The sequence below is a fragment of the Colletes gigas genome, unplaced genomic scaffold (assembly GCF_013123115.1).
Source record: "Colletes gigas isolate AHSC1104 unplaced genomic scaffold, ASM1312311v1 Colletes_gigas_Sc00004, whole genome shotgun sequence".
Taxonomy (NCBI): Eukaryota; Metazoa; Arthropoda; class Insecta; order Hymenoptera; family Colletidae; genus Colletes; species Colletes gigas.
In genome coordinates this window covers 4,174,516-4,196,466 of record NW_025106633.1, presented here as the reverse complement: position 1 = coordinate 4,196,466, position 21,951 = coordinate 4,174,516, and the positions used below count along the sequence as shown (strand labels likewise).

The window sequence follows — 21,951 nt, the reverse complement described above, 5'->3', positions numbered from 1 at the left end:
CTCTGTGCAAACGTCCCGACTTACCTGTATCTTAATATTATCAGTCTTGACGTGCGTCAAAGCCCTGCCGATGTTCAGCCTGAGCGTCTCTTCCGGCAGCGTGTGCTCCTCTCGCAGCTTGAAGCAGTTCGAACAGAGTTCCTTCTTCCAGGCGTTCTGCACGAAGCGGCTGCATTGCGTGGACATCGTTGCTTACACTGCAGCGACAGCGAAAGTCCCGTTACATCATCGCCCTGAAAGGAAAGAGGTGAAATAGTAATCGTCCGATTCTCAAAGCCGCCGGTGAACGGAGAGGTTCGTGCTGCACGTGTGCTGCGAGAAACCATTAGTCCCCGGGGGGAACACGTTACTCCGAGTGTACAGGGTGCACCCCGACGAGCAGCCCAACCGGACACTGATCGATTCTACGTGCGAAAACAAGTCGAAAATGTGAGATAGAATTGTTTCCACGGTGGTTGGTTTTCGAGAAAAATGACTTTTGAATTTTATGGGCCATTAGGCGGGTTTGTCTTCAAAAATGAATCGAAAATGTGAGACGGAATTTTTTTCTACGATGCTTTGTTTTCGAGAAAAATGGTTTTGAAAATTTATGGGGCACGTGTTCGGCGTAAATGGAAATAGCGATTAATAGTCGGACGGGCTAGCATTGTATTCGATTTTACGGGACAAATTGTCCAATTTGGCCAGAATGGACGGTACGACCGAGCATTAGGCGAATCTACATTTCGAAATAAATCGAAAACGTAGAATAAAATTTGTTCGTATAATGCTTTGTTTTCGAGAAAATCGGTTTTGAATATTCACGGGGAACGCCTGCAACGGAGCACCCACTCGGACATCACCAGGGGTAGGAACAGTGAGTAATGGACAGAAGCGGCAGCCAAATCGGACGCAATGTGCCCGATAAATTGTCCAATTTAGCCGGGATGGATGGTAGAACCGGCCACGAAGCGATTCCGCGTTCAAAACTAAGTCGAAAGTGTAGAATAAAATTTTTTCGTATAGCGATTCGTTTTCGGGCAAACTCGATATGAAAAATTTATGGCGCACGCGTGCAACGGGATCTTGTAAGTAGAAACAAGCGTACTCGACATATATCAAAATTTGGCATGGATGGGTGCTATAACCGAGTTGTAAGTGAAACTATATGCAAAAATGAGTAGAAAATGTAGAATGAAATTTATTTGTATTACGCTTTACGAGGAAATGGATTTCGGAATTTAATGGGAGACTCTTGCAATGGAGTGCGACTTAGACATAGACGCAAGTAGAAACAGTGAATAATGGACAGACGGGCCAGCCAAATCGGATGCGATTACACGCGTGCTCGATAAATTGTCCAATTTGGCCGAACATTAGGCGAATCTGGGTGCAAATGTAAGTCGAAAATGTAGAAGGAAATTTATTTGTACGATGCTTCGTTCGTAAGAGATTCCATTCTGAAAATTTATGGGGAACGCTCGCAATGGAGTGCGACTGAATATCGCCGCAAGTAGAAACAGGCAATAATGGTCGGACATGCCAACTAAATCGGATACAATTACAAATGCAATCACGAAATCTGAAATTTGGCATGGATGGGTGGTACGGTCAGACATTATGCGAAACTGTACGCAGAATTAATGTTGACAATATAAATGGTTCGAGTGGGGAACGACTTGAACATCGATGCAAGTAGAAATAGCACATATTGGTCAGACGCGTGCTCCGCTAGTTTTTAAATTCGATTATCTCGGAAACGAGACACGATACGAAAAAATCGTATTCTACGTTTTCGTCTCACTTTAGCACGTAGATTCGCCTAAGTGTCCGACCCATTCTATATAGGGTGTCGTTCTGCCGAAATTCCGGTTTCGTAAGGCTAATACGACGACGACGTTCGCGAATTTCAATTTTATCTTTCGAGAACAACGATATTGCAATTTTATTAAAAAAATGAAAGCGAGATAGGTATCTTGTTAAAACTTTACGATGCGTCGATGGAATTAAACGAAATCTGTTTCACCGTTTCTTCGCGATGCACGCTGGCCCAGTTTAGCGTTTTAATTCGGAAACAAGTTGTATCCACCGGAACGAGTGGATAGTAAATCTCAGAGAGCACAGTTGAAACGCAATCTCGCGATGCACCTCAAGGGCGAGATAAAAAGATAATTAAACATCTCGTTCTTTTTATCGTGTGCTCTCGGGAGAAGAGTGCGCTCGCGGAGCCCGACGAACTTTCACGAAGAATACGGCCATAAATTATTGCAACGCGTAACAACGTTTTGTTGTTAAACGTTGTTCTGCCCGACGAAGTTTGATCGAACAGGGGAGCATCAATTATCCAGCCGAAAGTTTCGAAATGTGTTTAATCTTTGATATTTTACGAGCGTCTCAGAGATAATCCATTCATTCCCGAAAGTCGTATTAAAATAAATTCTAAAAAAAATACGGAAATGCCAATAGGGGTATATGGAATCAGAAAGTATCGATAGAATCCGAATAAATCTACAAACTTCGTTAATACCGGGAATTTTATCGGTATCGCTGAACGCTTTCATCCTCGTCCGCGGAACGCGAAATTTCTCCGAAAAGTAGTTTACCGTTCCAGCGGGAAAAATACGACCGCTTGCAGGCGAGGGAACACGGTCGGTTAGTTTTTGAAAATCTCCTCCGCAACGATGGTCACGTTCCGGAACTTCTTTCGCCACTTTTAAAAAGGAAGACGCTTGAAATTCACGAAATCCTCACGCGTCGACCCGGAACTTTCCCGCGATTTTTATTTTCCCCGCGGGGAACTCCGAGCTGAAAACTTTCCCGACCGGAGGAAACTTCGTTCGCGATCCGGGACCATCGGGAAACGGGAGGGGGCTAATCCCTCGAACTAATGGCGGAGGACGTCTCATTTGCAACGCGTTCCATCGAGTCCAGAATTTAATTTATTACGGTATTTGTTAAGGGGGGAAATAAATGCGGAACAAACTTTGTATGGACGATTCTACGTGAAAAATTGAATCAGAAACGTGTAGTGAAATTTTTTCGTACGAGCGCTAGTTTCGAAGAGAATCAGGTTTGAGAAATGTTTGGGGCGCCGAGCACTCCAAACGCAGTTACCGATATTCGTGATCGATTTTCTCCGAAACGAAGCCTCGTAGAGGAAAATTGTATTCCACGTTTTCGATTCAGTTTGTTCCAAAGAATATTTCTTCGCATAGAAATTACAGTTGGAACAGCTACAACGCCGCGATGTACGATTTCATACCAACTAAAGAGTTAATGCGTCTGTGCATGCTTTCCTGTCGACGCAATCGGGACAATTGACCCGAGCCGACCGCTCGACTGAATAATTGCCGTCGCTTCCGGTCTCGCTTTTATCCGTCGGCGTATCGTTCGACCCTCGACATTAGCGAGCGATACTTCTCGCGGTCGGATCGTGTCCAGTTCACTCCGAGTTGAGCGAAGAAAACTTTCCGCGCGGAAGCAACGGCGACGAAAACGAACGTCGACGCGCGGGACGTAACGAATGGCCGGCCCGACGGAATATTAGCGGCGGAAAGTTCTGCCGAACGAACAAATGGATTTATTCGTCCGTTAAATGAAAGTTTCGCGGTTCCGCGTGTCCCGGTTACACGCCGGCCAAGACAAACGACGACGTCGCTCAGCGTAGAGCCGCGAGCAGCGTAAACATTGATTAAATTTTCCTCCTTTTTCCGCGTCTTTGTTTACTTTTTTACCCGCCCGGCTCTTGGAACGCGACAAACGGATCCAACGGGGCTGATTCATCGCCTCATTTCCGCCCTCGTCAACGCGGTTGCACGACGACGAGGAGATACGAGCACCCAACTTTAGAGCTTTCCAAGAAGAAACAGAATCGTTTCCCTTCCTCAACGCGAACCGGACAGTCGATATTTTGGCGTTAGAATTTTCTTGTAACCACCTCGTTTATCGCGAGAAAATTGGGACTGTCAAGATTAATGGGTATTTGAAAAAGTAATTTCTCGTTCGGTGGTCAAATTTGAGCAACCTTGCTCTATCTTAATACCAGTTTCACCGACCCCCAAGGCAGTCATATCGCTTTCCATGTCGTTCCAAGCGTCGATCGGTTCTGCGAGCAAGGCAGTTACCTCCGCTGACCGCTACTCTAATGGACCCAGCGTGCCAGAAACGACTTCGAAGCGAGAAAAGTGGCTTCAAGGTCGGCTTCTATGACACGCTCGTTACGTCAGTGGTTCCGTGGAAGCCCGTACGAGTTCCCGACGAACGGAATCCTCCGCGAATTCCGCAAACAGGTTATCAACATCGTCTAATCCAGCAGGACGAAAGGACGAGGCTGTCCGCGGCTCGTCAAGAACAGAGAACCGTAGCGACGTCGGGGGACTCATTAGCATGCACGAGAGCAGCCATCGCGCTGACCAAGAATAAAGTACCGTTTTCAATCTGGATGATCCGTTACATCCCCTGCGTTCCGTCCTCCGCGATGGAAACTCGTCTACGACGGTTCCGCGGCCCGCCGTGGTTCGAACGTCTTCATTAACTCCGAACTGCTCGGTCAGAGAGTAAATTGAGAGCGTGGACTACGGTGTTCTCTTCCGGGAATTAAATTAGCCTCGAAGGGAACTGGGTCTCGCGAATACTTGCGGACCGACTCTGATTGCGAAGCTGGGCCGCGAGTTAATCGAGATCGCAGAGGTCGGGGGCGATTTTCTTTCAGATGAAGCCTATTCCTCGTTAAAAAAGGAATAGAAAATGTGGGACAAAGTTTTTTGATGGGGGGCTTTGAATTCGAGAAAAATGACTTCGAAGTTCACGGACCGTTGTGTGGTACTCGAGGTCGGGGAAGTCAAAGTGATTTTTGTCGGAGACGATTCTACGTAAAAAAGTGAGTCGAAAGTGTGGAATAATGTTTTCTGACACGGGGCTCTGATTTCGAGAAAAATGATTTCGAAAGCAACTGATTACGCGGCGCTCGCAGACTATTATTAGTCGAGATCGCGAAGACCAAGGTGATTTTTGCGAGTAGGAGACGATTCTACGCAAAAAAGTGGAACCAAGTTTCTTAATACGAGGCTTTGATTTCGAATAAATCAACTTCAAAAGCGACCGATCGCGCACCGTGCACTTTTGAAGGTGATAATCTCGAAAACGAAGAGGTGTAAGGAAAAAGTTTATTCTTCGGTTTTTGCTCAGTTTTATACGTACAATCGTATGCAGTTGTTAAATTGAAGTAATCGATCACGTAAAGTTACAGATCTGTTTAAAATTTCAGGAATGTTGTACCGATAGAGCCTCGTAATCGAAACGAGGTTTCTTTCCATAATCTGAGCGGATGATCGCATCTGTCGTTGTTTCGAGAAGGTGTGTGTATGTTTTTCCATAACATTTCCGGTGGACGATCGGTAGCTAGATACCTGGCGCAACATCCGTGAACGGCGTTCGATCGTGAACGTGATCTTAAGAGGCGCACGCGAGCGGATAAGCGGCTGGTCGAACGGACGGCCGTGCACGCGTCATTAATTCGCGTGCAATTGACAGGTAGCGGCAAGGCCGCGGCACCGATCCGAACCGAGCCGTCCCAGACGGGCAGATTATCGTTCTCGCGAAAAGGAATGCGCAGCTTGTCATCGTCCTGGCCGACGTGTCGTGACAATTTTCCCTCGAGTGCCTCTTGGAAGCCCCGAAGGGCGGAAATAAATGGAGGAAAAATTTTATCGAAACTTATTAAACGGGGCTGTTACGGCTGTCCGGGATGGATCCATTACGATCGATCCTTCCGCGGATAAATTATCGCTGTCAGGTCGAAGATACAGCTGCAGCTGCTCGTCCAAGTTTTTTCTACTTAAATGATCGAGCGTTCATTCATATATCAAAGGAATATAGCTCGAATACTATTAGCCTCGTCGAAACTCCCTTTTTTTTCCTACCAAAGGGCTATCGAAGGGCTGCTGTTTATAAATATTAATGTTTCGAACAAAGTGCCTTTTAAAGGGGCTCAGGATGCAAAAAAATGTAAAAAAATTCATGATAACGCGCGTCGTTCGAAGCGGTTCGGTAAAATCTTGTGTACTTTCGTCACAGATCGAATGTCTCGGTCGGAATATGAAATTTTAATAAATCCCTGGAAGAGAGTGTCGGAGGATCGGGAGACACGAGATTGAATCTCGGGCGTTCGCTGATTTCTAGAGATCCTCGACTTTCCCTCGGAATTCGTAACACGAGCGATTCTGGTTTCTCTTTTTCAGCAAAACAGACGGCGACGATTGAAATTCAAATTCACGAATTCGATGAAAGCCGCGCATCCGGCGGTCGCGTCGTCGCGCGAACGGGTAAAACGTCGATGAATAAGAGAAAGTAGAAAAGTGGCTAGGTTCGACGGGATGAAAGAATCCTTAGGAACGTTTTTACGGTGCCGTATAACGAGGTCTACCCGACAAACGTGGCCCCGTAAACAGGTTCGTGAATCGATCTCCGGCCGCGGACTATCCTCGGCGCGCGGGTCGTCGACCCCCTCGAGCCAAAATCATTTCAAATTCTTGGCGCGCTACTTGCGCCCGGATGAAAGGACGGTCTCGTTCATTGCCACGGAGCCAAGTGCACGACGAGGAACGCGGTGACGCCGTGACGTATCGAATTTGCAAACAAAACGCGCCCCGTCATCGTTGCACTTTATCTATTATGCATGAAGGGAAGCAAATTTCTACGTACCGTACGCGATAGAGTCTTCTAAACAAAATGTCCGCGGTTTTCGCGAACGAACCAAGCGATACCGAAATGGTTTCTGTTGCGTTCCTGCCCGAAACCGGGTACGCCGCAAGTTTACCGATGAAATTTAGGAACCCGACGCCCCCTCCCCGAGAACAAACCAAGACGAAAAGGCATTCGAATTTGCATACAAAACGTGCATCATCATTCTCGATTCGCAACTTTATTTATTATGCATGAACGGGAACGAATTTCTCCAAAATGGCTACGAAGCTATCCGGTCCGTGACTCCTACGATATTGCGTACCGACGCCACTGGGTCTATTCTTAAACGGTTTATGTTTACTGTATATTTTGTTATCGTAACAGAGTACAGACCTCTATAATTGAAAAAATTGAAACAGGATATTTATTTATTTATTCTAAAAACAGGTATCGCCATTAGGGTACAAAGTGGTAAAATATGGTAAGCAGAATAAGGTTATGAAGGTAATAAACAAAAAAATTCTAGGTGGTACGATAAAAGTTCGCAATCGAAGACGATTGTCCTTGCGAGAGTATGAAAATTGATATTAAAATAAATTTCCACGATCCTCGAGACCCGAAAATCAACAGTTCCATCCAGCTCCAATAGAATCATTAGTTAACCCAACAATTCTTAGCACAAACAGTCTATAAACAAGCGAACAAAGACGAAATCAACTGCTGTCCAATCACAAACAAAGGGATCCGATATTTTCCAAGGGTAAACCCTTTCTATCTATTGGCCGTGCAAACAAGATAAACCAACATCTGTACGGGTGACACAAAGTTTAATTATCCGGGGGTGAAAGGGCGGGGGGAAAAATCCGATCAAATAGCGAGGGAATATAGCGGCGCTAGGAAAAGTTCGATTCCCGGTTTGATCTTTCCGGTTCCCCAGAAAGCAAATTGCGACATTGTGAGCACGCCGGAGGAGGCCACAGGCATAAACACGCGTCGATTGTCGAATGCACGCGACGACAGATAAACAGCTATCTCTCGTTTGTAAAACTTCACGCTTCCGTACTTTGACCGGGGCATGATTTACGGAGCAGTCTCTCTTTGATGTCGGGACTCGGAGGGTTCCCCTACGCTCGACTTGGCCGCGTCACACTCTTTTCTGCGTCGCGAGGCACAAAGTCAGAAAGGCAGACCTTGCCACGGCATTCCACAAAGGTGACGCTGGCCCCCAGAATCCAAGGAAACGGACTCGATCCGCGCGCAGCACCGCCTCCGGCCAGATGGACGCGAATTTCAACCCGAAACGATACACGCGATCGGGCAATTTCAATTTCGAAACGCTCGGGACTAATTTATTCAGACGATCCACCGATCTCGTGGACGAAGAAACGTTCTGAATAAATAGAAATTGGGTCGCTATTCGATGAGAGTAATCCTACAGGTATTTTAATATAAATAATTTTATTGAAAATATTATTCTTCATCAGTGACTGTCTCCAGAACTTTTAGAATTGGAATTTCAATTTAAAAGAGTCAAGAATATTTTTTTAAATATTTCTATTCGCTCGTAGCATTTGCATTATATTTATCGACTACTGAAAACACCAAAATGATCCAATTTTTGGAGCCCCAATATGAGATCGCTCTGGAGTCCATTAGCACAACCTGGAAATTCCCTTTAGCAAAACTCTTTTATATCGAACTTCCCAAGCCTGAAACAAGTATTAAATAATTTATCGAGGGCGCTGCTATTCTCCCGGAGTTCCGTAACACACTTTCTGGAGGCAAAGTCGTGTTCACCGAGTGACTCGTCGAAACGATTCCTTTTAATCTCGTGATTCATCCGTTGGAAGATGGCCTCCGACGTTTCGTTATTTTCTGAACTATTTGGAGGCTGTTATCGCGGGCCCGGAGGATAAAATTCGCCCAGGGGCTGCCACGCGAATCATCGTGTTTCGTCGCCGGCAATTGATATTAGTCTGCCGGTCAATTGTGGGCATTATGGCTGCTGGAGCCTAACGGCACAGCGTCTGGGAATTCGGAGCAGAGCAGAGGGAACAGGAAACGCAGAGACAGAGGGACTCGTTTCCTCGCAGGACACGATGCTGGGCTCCTGGCACGCCGATTCGAGCAACGCGATAGCTTCGAATTCATCAGCCATGTGCAATAGGAATTCTCAACAAAGGGAGAAAGAGAGAGAGAAAGATCAAGAGGGGAGGTCGAAACAATTATTACAAACCCTAGAAATTATATTTCAATGTGCATATTTGCTTTGCAACTTTAAAAAATGAAAGAATCGCACCAGAGACAAAAACAAAGATCGTCCAAAGACCTGAGGTTAAAAAGGAAATATTTATATCGCGAATTAAACCTTTCAGACGTTTAGGAACCACGATATCACGCAATTGGACGAAGCTTATAGCCAATCAATCGCTCTCCGTTGGAATTCGTTTTCCCGATAAAAATTAAAAACACAAACGAGCGAAATTGTCGCCGCGAGCCGATTGGATTGTTCGCGATTAATTGCCAATACGCGCGCGCGCGCCGGCGGAGCTTTTTCGTTAAAGGGCACACGCGACGGGAATGGAAAAGCAGATCGACGCACCCGGTAGAAAAAACGAGAATTATCTTTCATCGTGGCCAATTAACGAGCGGTTCCCTTTTCGAGCTGTCAAACGCGGCCGCTGCGTCGTGGGAACAAAGAGGCTCGTGAGTGGTTTAATTTGTATTCATCGCGTGGAGGGCGTGCAAAGATAAGGGGCCAGAATTTAGGGAACGTGGCCGTTTCAAAATTACAATCTAGAAACGAATCTTTTCTGTTTGTTTCCTTCGATACTTCGACTTAAAATATAAAGCGAGATCCCAAAATGCGATTCGAGATAGAAAAACAAACCTTGAAGCGAGAAGACAATTCCGAGATGTAATTCGAGGATAAGTGTGCAATCAAATCTGGTCTCAGCGCAGCGATTCGACATTCTGGTCGTCGAATTCGGGTTTGCAAAGGGAAGCAGGGCGACAACCGTTTCGGAGTACGCGAGCAGCATTCGTTGGCTTTTAGACTTTCAGCGAACCGAGCGGCGTAAACGAGCGTTCTGCAGCCGGCTCGTTCCAAGGAAAACGCTCCGCCGAAGAACCATTGCGATACACGATTCCGAAAGCAGATAAGTAGCCGCGGCAAACGCGTAAGAGGATTCGCCGCGTTGGAATTCGAAGCTCCGAGAGCCACCGTGCTCCATTCCGCCCGACGCGTTTGACTTTCGTTAGTTACCACCGGGAGCGTTCGACAAAACGATTCGCAGCACGAATAAAGGAACACTCAGCGCGTTTCAAACGAGAAACAAGGTTAGAGCTTCTCGAATGAGAAATTGATTCTGCTTCGGGGCAATGGAACTGCTTGAACGTCTTATGGGGCACTTGAACACTATAAATATATAGATGTAACATTCCTATTCGAATATCATTAGTCAAATACCATCATTCGAATATCATGATTCAATTACTTGAATTACAATCAGCGAATGGTATTCATTCAAGTACCTTCAATCAACTGGTTCTGTTATATAATCATTTCTAACCCTGTCTGATATGATATTAGTTTTGTGTATTTAGTTATACAATCATCTACTTTCACACCCAATTATAATCAATTAGTCGTAGTCACTCAAGTACATTCGATCTAGTCTTACAATCGTTTAGAATCAATTTGACACAGCCAATTAGTCTTTAATGTCAAATTACATAGTCGTGTACTTTTATAATCAGTTCTAGTCGATTATACATTCGATCAACTGGACATTCGATATCATTTCTAGACAACTTTATAGACATTCAGGCTTCGTTAATTGGTCGTGCAGTCACAGTGAATTCAGTCGTAGCCGCGCGAGTAGATTCGGTCAGTCATGGCCGGTCGTAATCGGTAAACCTTGTAGCATCGGTTATTGTACTGTAAATCCGATTTGTACGGCAAGAAACTCGGTCAGTTTCAACCGAACTTAATGTTTCGTTTCGTATTTAGCAACGCAAATAAACACGTTCAACCGAATTGGCACTCGAAGTTGTTATGCAATTCCCCGGCCGCTACACCTTTAATCTGAAAACGTCCTTTGTTCGAAAGTGTCGCAATTAGAAAGCAACGTCGTTAACCATCGACCAGGTGGTACGTGCTGCAGAGGCGAGAAACTGCGATTGCGATTCCGTTGAACCCGCGAGACGATTACACGGAGACCGAAAGTAACAATAATCACGAAAATATTTATGAAAAAGATCGTCGACTGGATTGCACGATCAATGAACGACGGAACCACGAATGAAAACATCAACGGTGGGTAATCGAGAAAACAATTACGAGAAGCGTGAGAAACGGCGACTCCATTTTTCAAGTAGGAAACTCGAACGAGCTTAATTACGTTATTGCTTTTTCCGGCGACACGTTTATACCAGGGCTGAGTCTACTGGTTGAATTTTTTGGTACTCGAACACATTGATGGCTCAATTTTACATCGTCAAACTTTGTTAATTATGATGCAACTGCGTCACAGTATTTAAAGCCAATCGAGGTTGCATTTTTTAGGGACCAGCAAAAGTTTGTTATTTATAAATGAAACAAAATCTTTACAGTGTTAATTTAAAATACTTTAGCGTTCGATTAACCTCGATATATACGTGATATTGCCAGCTTTTGTCAGGTGTCGAAAACCACGAAGACGACTGCATTGTCGTCGAATGCAGCTGCAGATGCACAATGTGCATCTCAGACGACCAACTGCGAGACACCGAGGGAAGCACGCTCAGAAAGACCGTGTTGCGGTTTACGACCAGCTAAATTCCTCCGTGACGCTTCAAGGTGACGCGTTTAGTATGCTGGTACGGTTACCGATCGTTTTATTCGAAGAACATTTAAGACGAATGAAAATATATTATAGAAATCGTTATTCGTAGTTATAGAACGCTATCAATAGTATTCCCTTTTATTTTTTTAAGTTCATCTCAATAACTAACATTTCTTTTGTTGTTAAAACAATTAATCGACTGCAAGAAACACTTTAATACATTTTTTCCTACCCATTTAATATAATTTAAAAAATCTCTTTGGACTATCTTCGAAGTTCAATATCATAATTATCACAAGTATTTTATTTTTGCCAGATTAACATCAGCGAATATTAAATCGTACGTTGGATCAGAAAATGGTTGCTCTGCCTGTCATTAACGCCACCAGCGGCGAAACGACGAAACACAATTATCGTATATACTATATTCCATCGTTTCTCAGTTTAAAAGTTCCCTACTTTATAATTCAGGTACGCTTTTGAAATTTCAAACTATAAAATCCCGAAGACGAACGTTCCCCGCTGAATTCTGCCATAAATTCGTAAACATCGGGAAAAACCAGCGTAACGAGAAAGTAAGGGTGTCGTAAAGCATAAAATGTTTGTTGCAATACGTGAAACGATACCTTCTGGCTCGGCTTTTTCGTACAGAGAAGGAATTACGAGTTCGGGGATAATTATTCGCCGCTGGTATTAGGTTGAAACTGAGCGTGACTGGATGGCGGGAGGGTTTTAAATAATCAAGGGAAACAAAGGATTTTTACCGCGCCGCGCTAATGTTGCTTAAAACGGTCGGTGTAACTCCTCGTTAAAATCAAATTACGTTCGAACGCGCCGCACCGAAAGCTCTATGGCCGTCGAAATTTTTCGCCGAGCGTGACTTTCGGTCAACGACATAAATTATTCGCGGTTGCCGTAAAATATTTATTGAAATCTGAAACAGGATACACATCGCGTATCGACGTAACTTTGCTTTACGGCCTGTAAAAACCGCGCGAAAAATTGCACGTGTTTATCACGAATAAAATTTTCTACATCGAGGGGGGAACCGTCCGAGCTCCGTAATAATTTCATTTATTTCTCTTGCAAGGCGGTTTGCGTCCGCTCGTGACAAACGAGTCGAGCCACCGATGATTCGCGCAATTTGGATTCCTCGGCGCTCGGGAAATTCGCGTAAAAAGCTGGGATCGTTTCGTTCTCGAAGACAGTTGGGATATTCCTTGTTGATTCGCCGTGACGGGAAGTTGTTCCCGCGTAATTGCCGGTATCATTGAATCCCACTGTTCCGACGATCACCGCCTAACAGTAATCCGCGCGTTAGAAACCGTTGTTAAAGCGTTTACTGTTTTTACTCCCTGCTAATTTCAGTCACGTATCTCCTGGTGCATCGTTTATCGTAAATCTCCGCGGCAACGAAATACCGATCGACCGAATGGCCGCTTTGATGGTGCCTCCATTTTGTTTCCCTCGCTTGATCTTTTTTACAAAATGTTACACAGATTGGAAGTGGAGATTGGATAGGATGAAATTTATTTGTATTGGAAGATTCGAGGTTGGGAATTTTTTGAAGTCGTTTGAGGTTCGAACATCTCTAACGATCATCAACGAGCTTGAAATCTGTAGGAAATTTAATAAATTGATTTTTGTATGGCTCTAAGCAGCGATTGGTAGAAATTTAACTTGATTAATTTACAAATTTATTTCGAATTGATTTCTGTCGTATATTTAGTGGTTATTATTGTAAAACGGGACGATATCGTCTGCCATAATCCGAATAAGGGTTAACGCGGCTGGAACCATTGTCTCCAAGTTCTCGAAGCTTAACGGTGGGTGGTTCCGCCGGAGAAACTTGAGCAACTGGTGCGATTTTTATTGTCGTGCGATTACGAGGCAGAGCCAGTGGAACGGTCACAACCACACCGCGAAATTATGTAACTATTCTCCGTGATCGAATCGCGGGGCAATCGAGCGTAGAGTCTGAATCCACCAGAAGCGCAGAAACCACTTTATATATTTGCTTCTACGAAAGAAATCAATAATACAATGGAATTAAATCTGTATTTACAAAGTAAAATCAGCCAGTAATATCTTATACCAATTACACCTGAAATAGCGAAAAGAAAGCGGTGGATTTAAATAGGTGTGTCAAAGGTGGCTCGTTTCTGGCGAACCACCCTTATATTTGAACCACCCTCGCGGTAAAGCGGTCCTTTCACGAGGCGAAGAGCGCGTAAACCCCCCCAATCCCGTCGGGTTCTTCGTGATTTCGATGTACCATCGCGCGATTCGATTCCTATCGACGAGCAAGACGATTCGCTTGTCCCGTCCCCACCGCCTTGTCAACCTTCGCGCGAGACCGCGTATTGTACCCAACGAATCCCTTCAGACAACAATGGCCGTTCGCGGAAGAAGCCAACGACAATCGAACGCTCGACACAAAAGGATCTACGGCCCCCGATGGATCCTCAGATCTGCTTACCACCGCGGCACACGTCGACGTCGGGGAAAACCTTTATCGATTGTTTGTTATGTTCGTTCAATTAGCAGGATGTGTTCACGAGCTCTCGATACTTGGTTACACACGACGACGCGGTTATGGTTGCCGATACTAGGTACAATGGTAACGGATGAAAACTTCATAATAGAGCCCGATTGTATTGGACGCTGCGACTGGCTGCCAGCCTATGCAAAATAGTTTATTATGCTAAGGCGAGGCTGGAAGCTGGGATCAGCTTCCGTGGATGTAAATATAATCAAATGGAAGGCGATAGTAATTTTCTGTAAGCATTTTTAGGTTGGTAAATTGGAAAATATCCCGGCGGAGAACGATTCATCACACGTGCTGAAAAATTCTAAGTATACTTTCACCTTTTCAAATTTAAGCAAACAGTTTAAGTACTGTCTATTCTGGTATCGTTTGTATACGGAAGAAGCCATCTTGGGGCAGAGATGTGCAACATTTTATTCAGATAATAGAACCATTCGATGGTTATAGTTTGAAAAATTTTTATCCAGATGAGAGATGAGAGGGTTAACTTTGGAAGCTGAGGGATCCGACTATTAATTTTCGGTCGGAGACACCTAAATGTATTCATTCCCCTAACCCAGACCACTCCCTCGGTTACCTAAGTCGTCGAGCTATACACATCCAAAAAAACCGGTTATGTCAAGAGCTCTAACGTGCACGCTCCCCGTGGCGCACAGAAAAAGGAACTCGTGAGATTATGCGTTTGTGATAACATTCGCTTACGTCAATTCGGATCAACGAACTTCCAACGAATTTACTCGGCGAATTCGCGTCTCTGAATAAGGATCTAATGCGAGAGTTTCAGTCTCGGAAGAGAACGTCAGACGATCGACGACGGGTCGAAGTTGGACACTTTCTTCGTGATAATCTCATCTCGTAACGACAGATTGAAAGTCGTTCGGAGCCATTGCTTCCCTGTCAATTTTCGTCTTCGTCGGCTGTCCAATTAAAATGGCGCGCACGCTCCACGGGAGACGCGTGATAATCAGCGTTGGATCTAGAGGGGGACCCAAGTTTGTGCAAAAATTCCGAGATTTCGCGAATCCAAGAATTACTGTATAAATTCTAACTGGAAATAGAGATATTAAAATTCGAGATTTCCAACCCCTATAAATTAAAGTGTTCGATGAATACAGAAGGGATTAACATTTGGATAATAAATCTTTCGGTCAATGATGGAACCTGAAGCCTGAGCCCTCATCCCTCTGGTGTCCGCCACTGATAATTTACGATCAATATTACATCATCTCATAAAAATTCCAAGCGAACTTGCCGAGGGAGCCGATAAAATGGAAAAGTACGGAGCGTTTGGTTTAACGATTCTCTTTAAAAATCATGCTTTTTTTTGATTCCGTGCCATCGGTGCGTCGTTTGCTTTTCCGTTCGACGCGCAGCTGTGAAATTCTGGCGCTCGAGACGCTTTTGTCGGGCTCGTATCCATGGTCGAATCTCGCACGGCATCGGCGGGATAAAATACACGTCCGCGGGAGTCTCTTGGCTCTAGTAAAAGGAGGTGTGGTTATGGTCGGAGCTGGTCGACCTCGTTTAGGACCGGTAAAGGCATAACACGAACACACTCTCGCCCGATCGGCCGGCGTACTGACGCAGGAACCAGTACAAATCGACCGTAGCTGTCCCGGCTGGTTCCAGCCTTACAGAATGCGTTTCATATACCGTTTCTCTCGTTTGTAATACCGGGAGGAACGCCCATCGTGAGAAATATCTTCGAAATGCTGGTCCATCCATCTCCGTGGCGCAGAAACGTTCCTCGGTTGGCTACAAGTTTTGCCTCTCGGGTTGCAAAAAATTTTCCTCCCCGAGTTGCTATTAATTATGACCTATCCGCGTCGTTCCGTGGAACTTGCGCCATCGACATAGAGGCACTGCCTGTCAAAGTCAGGTAAATGTTAAAACAAACTTCAGATTCATTTGTGAGCTAAGGTTTGGTTATATTTTATTTGCAAATTAGAACCGTTAATGAAAAATTTTTCTGGTTTCTGTCGACAACTGTTTTGCAGGAAGAAACATTGAGAATAAATTGCTATGGAATGGCTTTATCCGTCGTCTATCTTTTGCATGAAATTTTTCCTGTTTATGTGCAGTGATAAACCGAAGAAACAGATCGGAAAACATAACCTCCATTCGTGGCACGGTCTCGTGGAACGCGGCGACCTTCGACGCGTAATTGACTGACATTTCGCGCGATTCGATGAATTCATTTGCATAGCAGGAAACGCAAGAACTTCTCTCTCGGTTCCTTTGGCGTTCCCAGCATACAGTTTCTGCTGCTATGGAAATTCCAGATTTAATATTTCATTTTCCTATTTTTAAACTAGCTATATAAAATCAAAAATAACTACAGAGCACATTTAATGGCTGCTGTCAATTTTGATTTAGCTAATTTGAAAACGAGCAACCCTTGGTTAAATATTAAATCAACACTGAGAAAAGAAATTAAATTGTGTGTACGAGGGGGGTGGAAAATGTATCCAGCGTCGTTTGAATTTCTTTTACGATAAGTTGACCGACTTTCTTCCAGCTTCGGCTGAAAAGGAAATAACAGAGTCGCGTCCGTAGCCCGTAGGACTTCGAGACCGACCGATAGAGTTTTTAAATCAATCAAAGACACCTAAGGCGAAGCGATATCGAGTGAAATACGCGGAGCTATGCATTAAAACTACAGATAAAGTCGTATTCTCGTGGAGCGCGCGATGGTCCTGAAATTCCCCGGTTCTTATTACGAATTTTTCTTGTTACCCATCCCGGCCCAAGGTACGCCGGGCGTTTCTTCAACTTCCCTCGGGAATTAATGCGATAACTTGGGAACTTCTTTAAGAATGGAAACTGCGCCCCGCCGCGGAACTCGTTCTCCCCCGTTCAAATAAACTTAAAGCCGAGAGTACATTTCTCCGGTGCCGTTTGCATGGCAGATTTTCCTGTTGCTCGAACGAAACTTGAAACACGGAAACACCGACGAAAGATAATCCGTGGACGACGACCATAAATATTGCCCTCTCGATCCCCGACGACTTCGCGAACTCCGTTTTAGATTTTATGAGCGAATCGATACGACAAAGTGTGAAAAAGAGAAACTATGCATAATAACAGTTACAATTTTTATGTTTCGACTGACCGGTGAAACTACGAGATTATGCACAATATTTCAAAACGATGAAACAAACAGGAACATATGTATTTCTTGCGCAAAATTAAATCGAAAAGTCCTGTGCCATTTTTCGATCCAAGGCTCCGTTTCCGAGATACAAGCAGAATAGGAAGAGATTCGTGCGCATGCGCCGCGCGATCAGCTGACTGGAATACAAATGGCGCGTTCCTAGAATGTGTAAACTTTGACTGCTTGTATCTCGAGAACTAAGCCTCCGATCGCAAAGTGATAAAGGGCTTTTCGATTCGTCTTGACACGAAGAGTTTGTTTCGTTTGGTTTTCTTATCGTTTGAAACATTCTGTGTAATTTAAGTCGTTTCACGTGACTCGAGCCCATCACTGAGGGGAGAAAGAACGCGAAGAGGCAACGAACGCCCAATTCACGCGCCGTTTGTTCGTTGGCGTGGCGTTTTTAACGCCAGGCGTCTTTCACTTTGAGAGCTAGAATGCGCGAAGCCGACACACGTAGGTGATGCTAGCAACTTTCCCTCGTAACCCTACGATCTTACGTGTCTAGTCCCGTTCCACGCCTTGGCCACAGTTACGAGGCAATCAACGCCAGAAACCGAAGGAATTAACGCTTTTCCGCCCTGGACAAAAACTCGAGAGGAAGAAACATCGGAACGAGAAACGAAAGCAGATCTCCGGCGAAGATAAACAGGAAAACGATATTCATCTCCCCAACGAGCAACGGGTAATGAATTATTGATCGGGGGGCAATTAACCCTGGACGAGGAACGCGAGGAATTTGATTTTTTTCAGTAGTTTTGCATCAGATATCAGCTGACTTTTCTTAACTCTACAAACCTGCGTCATCTTTACGTTCTGTGCCTATTATCTACATTTTTGGTGGCTAATTTTATGATGAATTCTTTTTATATTTTTTTAAAGTGTGTATATCTGAGATGCAGCTTAAGTTTTATGAAGATGAAGCATTGGTAGAGACCCTCAACCTCTCCTGACCCTAGAGACATAACTGCTTATCAGCTCGTCAAGTTAAGAAAGGGTCGGGAGGGCTTGAAATCTTTTCAATGTGTCTTATTGTTGAACGCACATTAGGTAGGGGAAAGTTTGGTCATTGGGGAATTCTGTCGACCTCATAAACTCTGAACCAGTATTATCCAAAATGGGGAGCACGACCCCTAAAATGGAAGGGGGTATCTTAGAATTTACGAGGGGCGTAAACGAAAATGTTTAATGTAATAAAATGAGATAACTCAAACATTTCTTTTCATACTAATACATTTATCGAAGTTTCACAACCGTGGAAAAACATTTTCTTTTGTCGTCTTAAACATTTCACTTATTCAATTTAATAAATTCTCGTTTCCCTACTGAAAAGTTATACAGTAAACGTAGTAAACAATATCTCGCTCTAACGACCGTGTGCTTCGATTCGATTTCATTCGGATGTCTTTATTTCTAAATCGAGCGTCGTCTTATCGACACGTACAAAGTCCTCGTCGATGTTCGTACTCAAGAAAGATTGAATTACTCATCGTCAGTGACAACAACGTCTGCAGATTTCACTGACAGTGTCGAACAAAATTTTATCGGAATAATAGTCGACCGAATAAAGTAGAATTTCAGAAATTTCACAAATATTACAAATTCTGACTCTCAAAACACGAACTTTCGAGACCCGCTTTCGAAAATGGTAATTTTTCGCGACACACTTCCTCCTAATACATATTTTAGAAGACAGAGGGAGATTTACTACCTTCAAATGAAATTCGTATTTAGGAAAGTCGATATTAATATTTAAAACGACCCATAATTTGGAGATCTATGATCTAGATTTCGCTCATCCCTCCTCGCCGGATCCTCCTAAACGCGCGAGAGCTCGTTCGCCTATTCGGCGTATTTGGAAAGCGGTTCTTTCACCGACGAGCTTTTGAAGCATCACCTCGAGGAATACGGACCGTTGCGAATAAAGAAACTTTCGTGTAGAGAGTCGTAAAAATTGTGAAACGCGTGCCACATCGACACATTTATTTCCACCCGTGGATCTTGGAAACTTGGTCGCTGATGGCCTTTACAAACTATGGATATCTGAAAACGTGTCTCCAAAAACATTGTTTCGTCAAATCATTCTATCAAATTTACTCACAAGTTGTAATGGATTAGTGTTGTCCTCCTGGGGGTCAGCAAGCTCTAAACAGAAAAAAAAAATTGCCTTGAATTATAATAACCATATTGAACGCTTTAGCGTAAAACAATGTGATACAAATTTACTGTTATTTTATTATTCGTTGTATTATAAATTAATGATACGCTCGATGGGGAATCGAAGCAATAAAAAATGTCTGCAGCACGCTGGCAACCGTGCCTAACCGCAGAAAAAGTTGTTCTGGCCCCCCCTAAGCACGTCCCATTGGTGAAAAATAAAGATGAGAAGAGCACAGCCGCGAAACAAAGCGCAGACACGACGGTACAATGAGACGCTCGATGCGCACAATAGATTTTTATCCCCTTTCCCATGGCTTCGAAACAGCCGCGTGTCTGGGTCCAATCGCAGAAAGAAACGTTTCTCAGACCGTGTGCATCCCGGATGCCTCGAGTGTTCTTTAAACCTGGAACTCTTAAGTGGAACTCTAGCTATCTCTCCGTGCTCCTCCGTCCAGTTCCCTAACTGCAATAAAAATATCGGGGCTCCGTAGTACGGGGTGTGTCCTCCAAAATAAAAGCATTCGTTCAACTTTGTTCTTCGACGCTAATATTCCTTCGCGCGAAGAAAATTTTTCTCTTTCCGAAAGTTTCGCGTGGTTTGTTAGACACGTATTGCCAAAAGAAAGAACGAGACCTTCGTAATATTAATAAATTTAGTCTTCAACGCGCAGCATACATATATGCATTACGCACGACGACTATCTCGATAACTCTTTTATCGTAATTGGGAAAATTTCTACATCCTTTTGCTCTAGAAAGCATGCAGGGTAACCTCGATAAAGAATGCATTGTGTTTCAACAACGCGATTTTAATAAACTGTTTGATATCGTACTCGATCGAATCAGCTGAAAGTTCGACGGCCGCCATTATAAGTTTCGAGCGCGGTGGCGCTGTCGTCGGTCGACGCAGAGTCCAGGGGCAAAAATCGCGACCGATTGCGCGGAATTAATTATTGCTGCGCTCGATAATCGCACAATGCTTCTTCTATTTTCGTTTATCTCGCGCAAACAACGACCGCCAGCTATTCGATACCAGCAACGGTGCTCAGAACCGAAGCACAAGATACGTCGCCATTTATCTAGCTGCTACGGCTATTCTTCTTCTTGTATCTCGCAAGTGGGCTCTCGCTCGCCTACCACCGATGACGAAGAAACTATTTCCGTCGTTATTTGTTTCTCCAGAATTATTTGTTCTCCATTTGTTTCTTTTAGAAAATTTAATAAACGCAATTTTTCTGAATCGAATTATTCCGAGACTCTTGAAATAGGAACTCGAGAATATTAAAGCGATATCGTTCCGTAATTATAGCGAAGTTTCGCGACAACTTGCCCAACAATGTGTTCGCGAACGATGACGAGTCCAGGCCTTCCAGGTCGCGAAAATTTCGCCGTGACGCGATACGGAACGGCGTCGAAGTTTTCCGCGAATAGTTGGACAGGAAACGGACGATAGCCGCGATAGATCTCGCTAGCATTGCGCGACGAAACGTCATAAGAGCTGGGTTTCGAGTGAACTCGAACGAAACGAGTGCACTTTCCACGTATTATTGCCCCGCGATCCACGGATCCCCCGTTGCGTTTCCGAGTTATCGATCGCGCCGTGGATCGGAGCGATCGAGCAACCCGCTCGCGGAAGTGTCCATAAATAATGACAGGAATTTTTATTACTTTCCATCGACTCGTCTCCTCTCCGACTTTCTTTCGAACCTGACAGGTGAACGGACTATCTGTCATTAACGACCGTGGCCAGGAATCTACGGCCATTTCTGTAATTAACGTAAGTTTTCTGGGATATATTTTTCTCTAAAATTAATTCTCAATAGTTTTTGAAAGTTTGCACGTTTGAAAAAGAAGTTATGGAACGGGTCAGGTGATTCGTCCAACCGTGGTTAAAGAGATTTTGGGAAACGGCGCCGTCAAAGAAAGCGTCTCGCGAATCCGTGTGCTCGATTAAAAGAAAACAAATCCGAAACTCGGAACCGCTGTACGGGCTGGCGGTACATAAATTTCTAAATTCCGCGTTCAATAATTCATGAGTGGCGCGAGTCCGCGATTAAACGATGATTAAGAGTGTGCTTGAATGTTTTAAAACCCCGTTTATAATTTCGCCGCGGCAACCGGAGTAATTGGAACCAGCGGGTTGGCCTGGAGCTCGTTTAATCGTTGGTAAAAATAGCTGAATATCGCTCGGAAGGTTGGCAAAGCAATTTCTCTGTTGTTCGAGCGACTCGAAATTTCACCGCGAAGTTTATCGTTGATCAGATACGCTGGCGGCGCTGGAGTCGCAACAGCCATCTTTAAATCCGTCTTCGCGCTAACGCGGGGGATTTCTAATTGGTGGAAGATGATACGATAGATCGACAATGATTTATCCAAATAAGGTGATCCATAAGTGGTTTCGTCGGAATCGGTTCGGTAGATTTTGAATTAATCCGTATGCACAAACAGACAGACAGACAAAGATTCTGTTAGAATTATAATTTTATCAATATAGAGGCATATAGAACTGGTTATTTACAATATGTATGTACGAGTACTTTATTCCTCAAGTGGATATTCGAATGATAATGTATGGAAACACTCGACTATACGAGTAATCG

General features: G+C 44.3%; 1 protein-coding gene across 3 annotated transcripts in view; it reads right to left on the bottom strand.

The window, feature by feature from the left end:
- LOC122405363 (proteoglycan 4) overlaps nt 1-21,951 on the bottom strand; it is a 67,617-nt gene that overhangs the window by 16,510 nt on the left and 29,156 nt on the right. For all 3 annotated transcript variants that reach the window (XM_043410045.1, XM_043410046.1, XM_043410048.1), the window contains exons 3-4: nt 19,293-19,336; nt 25-233 (exon numbers count right to left, since the gene is read on the bottom strand). In XM_043410045.1, coding sequence (XP_043265980.1) covers nt 25-186 — 162 coding nt within the window. In that variant the 5' untranslated portion in view covers nt 187-233; nt 19,293-19,336. The remainder of the gene's footprint in view (nt 1-24; nt 234-19,292; nt 19,337-21,951) is intronic.